This window comes from Microtus ochrogaster, unplaced genomic scaffold, assembly GCF_000317375.1.
Source record: "Microtus ochrogaster isolate Prairie Vole_2 unplaced genomic scaffold, MicOch1.0 UNK21, whole genome shotgun sequence".
In the NCBI taxonomy this organism is placed as follows: domain Eukaryota; kingdom Metazoa; phylum Chordata; class Mammalia; order Rodentia; family Cricetidae; genus Microtus; species Microtus ochrogaster.
The window spans coordinates 439,784-446,597 of NW_004949119.1; the positions used below are offsets into that span (position 1 = coordinate 439,784).

The following is a 6,814-nucleotide window of genomic DNA, read 5'->3' on the forward strand; positions in this document are numbered from 1 at the left end:
GTCTTCTACAGGATAGCTACAGCAGGTTGAAGAGTAATCTGGAGAGACAGGAATCAAATGTTTTCTTTTATAAGTTTTTTATAAGTTTAAAGCACAGAAAATTAACTAATGCATATTTATTCTGAACATTTCAGAAGCTATTAGTTCTGCTGGTTGTTTGTGTTCTTAAAATGTGACCAACGTCAATAAGGTACTGAGGATTTTTTTGCTTGTTTTTCTGTTTTTGATTTTTCAAAACTGTTTCTCTGTAGCTTTGGGCTCCTGCTATGGAACTAGCTCTTCTCACTAGGCTCAAACTGACAGAGATCCTCCTGCCTCTGCCTCCCAAATGTTGGGATTAGAGGCATGTGCCACACCTTTCAGTGAGGTTTTTTTTCTTAATATTTTTTAGTTACTTTATGCTTACATTTTAAAGATATATGATTCTGCCTGGTGGTGGCAGAACTCAGGAGGCAGAGGCAAAGACAGAGGCAGGCAGATCTCTGTAGATTCAGGGCCAATCTTGTAAACAGAGCTAGTTCTAGGACAGCTATGGTTGTTTAAAAAGAGAAATTCTGTCTCAAAAACAAAAATAAATAAAACATAAATAAATGTGATTCTGCTTATTTCTAGGCACAAAAAGAAACACCAAAAATACTACAGCTCCTGTCAAAATATAAAATTCCCATTGTAATGGCCTCTGTTGACAATGGTTCAAGCAAACAATGAATTCAGAAGAATCATTATGAGTATGTTCAAACAATTTAATAAAGAAAACACAAGGACATAAATAAAATAATTAAGTCAATGCAAGACATGTAAATATATTTTGAACTTTTTAAGAAAATACAAACTGCAACTATCTTGGAAATGGAAAACTGAATAAGCTAGTTACAACATCAGAGGAAGGTTTCACCCATAGAATAAATATGTAGAAATATAAAGCTAGCGATGGAAGACAACATAGGGAAATTATGTCATTCAGAAAATATTACTGATACATTTTCAAAAGTATGAAAAGTACAAGGCAGTTTGTGACACCATTGAAAGAACTTACCTCTGAACTATGATTTTAGAGAATGGAAGGAATACCATAACAGGGGTCACAAAGTTTGTCTTCAGTAAAGTACTAGAAAGAAAAATTTCCAAATCTAGAAAAAGATAACCCCAACTGAGTTGTTTGAGAAAATATATGTGAGATCTACCAAATACAAAACAGATGAGACCATCAAAAATTTCTCCATGGCCTAATCTAGTTAAAACTATATGAATAATAGAATATAGAGTATTGGAAACAGCCAGACAAAAAAGTGAAATACATTAATAAATACAGGCCCATCAGTCATAACTGATTATTAGAAGCCAGATAATTATACAAGAAATCATAAATACACCCTATACTAAAAGTACTAACAGGTTGTATCCACAGATTTGTGCAACTATACACATGTGCAATAATTCGTTTTTACAAAGACGCCATGATTTTATAATGGAGTGAGAGAAGTACATGAAAGGTGTGAGAGGGATAAAGTAGAATTAGAGATATGATACAATTATATTTCAATTAAAAATAAATGTGAATATATACTTTTTTCAAGAAAGAATAAGAAAAGATTATTTCACAGAAGCCTTTAGAGACGTAAGTGCCTTCAAAGATGCTCTCCAAATCCCAGAGACAGCTGTCCAACTGACTCTACCCAACACAGCTATTTAATAATATTAAGAAGAAATGAAAATCACCTAAGGTAAAAGCAGACAAAAGGAAGTTATAGCTACAAAATTAGCTCTCTAGAGGTTATGAGAAGCAATACTTCAATATGAAGGGATCCTAAAAACAGCCAAGAGATTACAGGAAACAAATAAATAATGCCAGAATAGTTAAACAAAAGACACCTGAGAACATACCCCAAAATAAACAAAATGAGATGAATAGACAACTTTCTCTACTAATTCTGAATACTAATGATCTTCAAAACTGCAGCAAAAAACAGTTGACCTTTTTTTTGAATAAAAAATGACATTGCACTCAGCAACTTTCTGCTAGTTGATAAAAAGCCCTAACTGAGGTAACTTATAGAAAAACAGAGCTTATCTGGGTTAAGGGCTTCAGAGGGATGAAAGTCCATCAGAGTGGGGAGGCAAGGTAAAAAACAAAACAAAATAAAACCAGAAGACTTTGTGTCTGAGCAAGAAACTGAGACCACATTTTCAAAGATAAGCAAGAAGTAGAGAGAGTGAATTGGATGTAGAGAAAGACTTGTTACTTCAAAGCCCAGTAATGTACCTCCTTCAGCACGTTTGCACTTCCTAAAGCTCCTCTACCACTCCAGAGTGCAGAAAATGCTCATTTCCACTTATATGTTTGCATGCATTAATTAAAATTTCTTCTAGGAAATTTAAAGTGCACAGTCTTATATTGATGTCCTTGATCTATTTTGAGCTAACATGTGTGGGGTAAGGGATAAACATAGTTTTACTTTTCTGCATGTCCACATCTGGTGTTCCCAATATCATTTGTTAAACATAATGTCTTTCCTTCAAAAAATGTGCAGTATTTTAGGAGTCTTCTTAATTTAAAAAAGTGGCTGTAAATGAATTACTTCTAATCTGCATATTCTATTATTTTCCATTGATATGTGTGTCTGCTTTTGTGCCAATACCATACCATTTTCATTATGAGAGCACTGTACTCTAACTTCAGATTGGTATATTTCCTCCAGTAATACTAAACATTTTTTAATCTTCCAAATCTTCCATTTCCTCCCTGATCTGCAATTTAACACACACACACACACACACACACACACACACACACACACACACACATATATATAATATTTTGAAAATATATTCAAAATTATTTAATAAATATTCATTGAAAAATAACAAAATGATTTGAAGTAAGACAAGAAAATGGGACTTCCATTCAACAAAGTCATTGTAAGCTTATTATAGCATCACAAGTATACCAAGAATTTTATGATTGTTACAGTGAAGGCAACATTCATGCAGAAACAGAGCTAATTACAAGGTCAAGAATTAAATGCAAGAATCTCTCTTGGTCATGCTAAAGACACAATAGCCTCATTTCTAACAATTCCCACTGTGGTTTGCATTCCCAGTACTCTCAAAATCTGTCTGCACAGTAATTGGTCCACATTTTTAAAGGAAGTACAGATACTCTCCAGAATGATATGCAGTCCATTAAAGGAAATAAGAGTGTAGGTTCAATTTATATACTACCTCGAATATCATGATCTTCATACTGTTTGTTAGTAAAGGTAAGTGAAAATATTGTAGAAAACAAATTTATTAAGTTCATTATGAATAAAACGGTATTTTAATAAATTATGTTGCCTAGAAGAAAGGTTTTAGTCTTTGAGACATTAAATTCTTGAACTGAGAGCTAACAACACCACTTAATAGTAAGCTAAAACTAACAATTACTGTGAAAAATTGAAAGAAAATATGCTCTCAAGGCTATACGGCAAAGAAAAATTGGGATTCGTTTGTTAAAGAATAATAAGGATGAATATAAGTAATTTTATATCATCATTCAAAAGTTAGACTACAATTGAAAATTAAGTACTAGGGCTATTGTTCTTTTTAAGATTCATGTGGTTTAAAGAGTACATAAATGTTTGTGTATATTCACAATTTGAGAAGGAAATAGAGGATGACATTTTGTTCTTCATCAGATATTTATAAAATCTCTGTAAAAATAATTGTTAGACCATAAATGGGGAAAAAGCAGTAATCATTGGATAAAGATGAGAAGCATAGGATGTTTTACATTCAAATGAAAGGAGAAAATGTAAGTAATTTAAGATTGTTATCATGAATATTCTCTAGAGTAAAAAAACTAGTCTAGCAAGTTTCCAAATAAACAAGGCAGTCAAAAGTATGTAACCCAACAAAAGCTTGAAATAATATAAAAAGATATAATAAATTTCATCTACAACATGCTTTTGGTTGCCCTCAAGGGAAATGTATTTAAATTCAAGCAATGGGATAGTACTATAAAGATGTACTTAACACATCTCATTTTATAGATATTCATAGGTTACCCATATCACAAACTTTTTGGTTTACTGGACATAAACTTTATTTCAGTTTTAAAGGTGTCACATGGAGACAATCTTAATTTTGTTTTTGCACAAGTCATGCACTAAGTTGAGGCTTTTCTCATATAGCTTATTTCCTTTAATGTCATGTATTTCTAGATTATAAGCTCTCTGTATAATAGATTTTGGTTACATAAGAACGGTGATAGTTAATAATATTTTTAAGACATTTATTTGTTGTTGAATTGTATTTTGTTAGAAATTCATATGAGACATATGAGGTCTAAGAATATTTATCAATTTGATAATAAGATATATTCATTCTTTCCATTCTGGTGGCATGAGGTATGTTGGCATCAACCAAGATTCTGTTATCTGGTTGGTTTGTTTAATCACTAGTATTCATTCATGATAGCTATGTAATTGTAAATGTCAACACATTGTGCTTCACAGCTTCCTTATATATACACGGCAACAATAATACCCTTGTGCTTCACAGCTTCCTTATATATACATGGCAACAACAATACCCTTGTGCTTCACAGCTTCTGTATATATGCACGGCAACAATAATACTCTTGTGCTTCACAGCTTCCTTATATATACACGGCAACAATAATACTCTTGTACTTCACAGCTTCCTTATATATGCACGGCAACAAAAATTCTCTTGCATCATGTGTTTGTTATGAGCACTAAACTCCTCAAATGTCCATTAAATATTTAGAATAATTCTAACACTTACAAACACTCTACTGTAATTAAAAACATATTACTCAAAAAATTATGAATGATACCTAGAATGCCAAGTTAAGATGTTATAACTTTTAACATTGTAATATAAGCAGAATTTATACATGAAAACTGTGACACCTTGTTATTTGCTCTAAACCAGAATATGTAAACATACATTTTCCACAACAGTCCTTCTTTGTGTTTTTGCAATGAAGTATTTCAAAATAAAAGTGTAAAACAATCTGAGTCTGAGATATTATTAAGATTTTCATAAAATATCAAAAAATATTAAAAGGAAAAATTATATTAATGAATTTGAAGATTGGTTTCCTTGTACAAATTGAATTCTAACCTGCATCTTTGTTAGAACAACACTAAATAATCTTTGTTGATCTCTTCAGAAATACAGATCAATGTATTTACTGGTACAATTCTGCATATTTCTATATTTGAATCACCTAACTGTGAGGAACCCAGTGAAATAAGACTGATATATTAGAGACAAAATAAACAGCTATTACCATATAATCTTTATTTTCATTTGAATGTGAATAAATGTATGAGAAAATGATTTACCAAAATATATCATTTGATAACATTGTATGCTTTCAAATCATCAATTGATATTATTAACAGATAGCAAAAAATATAAACATACTAACATACTAACAGTAACTATAGCTTGCTTTTGTTTTCTATCTTCTTGTATTGAAAGAACTTCCAGAAGCTTTCTGATTGAATTAATGGATTATGAAAACGGATCGTCTGTGACAGAATTTATTTTAGTGGGATTTTCTGGAGATTGGCAACTTCAGATTTTCTTCTTTGTGACATTTTCTTTGATCTATGGTGCAACTGTGGTGGGCAACATTCTCATTATAGCCACAGTGGCAGCTAATTCTACCCTTCGTTCTCCCATGTACTTTCTTCTTGGAAACCTTTCCTTTCTGGACATGTGTATTACCACCGTCACAACCCCCAAGATGATCAGAGACTTGCTTGCAGAACACAAGAGCATCTCTCTATGGGGATGCATGGCCCAGATGTTCTTCATGCACCTCTTCGGGGGTGCTGAAATGACACTTTTGATAGTCATGGCCTTTGATAGATACGTGGCCATATGCAAACCCCTGCACTACAGGACAATTATGAGTCACAGGTTGCTGCAATCATCTGTATTACTTTCCTGGACAATTGGTTTCATACACACTATGAGTCAGATGGTATTGATAGTGAATCTGCCTTTCTGTGGCCACAATATTGTAAATAACATATTTTGTGATCTCCCCATGGTAATCAAGCTTGCTTGTATTGAAACAAAGACTCTGGAGTTATTTGTCATTGCTGACAGTGGGCTGCTGTCTTTTATCTGTTTCATCCTCTTGCTCTTTTCTTACATTGTCATTCTGGTCACTGTAAAGCACAAATCACCCGGCAGGCTTTCCAAAGCTCTGTCCACATTGTCTGCCCACATAATGGTGGTCACTCTGTTCTTTGGACCCTGTATCTTCATCTATGCCTGGCCATTTGGTAGTTTTACAAGCAATAAGGTGCTTGCTGTATTTTATACTGTTATCACTCCTGTACTGAATCCTGTTATTTACACACTGAGAAATCTGGAAATGAAGAAAGCTATGAGAAAATTATGGATCCAACAAGTTAGCTTTATGTAGAACATATATATTGAGTTGTAAATGATTGACAGAGCCTTTGATTGTCATAATTTGATAAATTAATGACTACGGATAATGTACTGCTTTACCTTTATGTTTGCACCATACCCTAATAAAGAGAATTTGATAGTAATATATTAGTAGTGATTGTTTAATATTATTTTTCATCATTTTTATTTCAAATATTTTTCAATAATGAGAATTTTTCTTATTGCATTATTAAATCTAGTGAACACATTTATTAAAACAGGAGATATAATATAAATTATGGTACACTGAATGCATATCCTTACAATATGTATGGTACTATTTGTATGTGTATTTATATACATGTGTGTGTCCATGTGTGTGCATAGATATAGA

The 6,814-nt window shown here is 32.3% G+C and overlaps 1 protein-coding gene across 1 annotated transcript; it reads left to right on the top strand.

The window, feature by feature from the left end:
* The first annotated feature begins 5,521 nt into the window (after positions 1 to 5,521).
* Positions 5,522 to 6,451, top strand: LOC101987560 (olfactory receptor 4L1-like). Its single transcript, XM_005367711.1, has one exon. It carries the CDS (start codon positions 5,522 to 5,524, stop codon positions 6,449 to 6,451), a length of 930 nt encoding a protein of 309 aa, XP_005367768.1.
* Positions 6,452 to 6,814: the final 363 nt, after the last annotated feature.

Coding starts and splice junctions, on each gene's coding strand:
- LOC101987560 (XM_005367711.1), top strand. CDS start 5,522: ATGGATTATGAAAACGGATCGTCTGTGACAGAATTTATTTTAGTGGGA.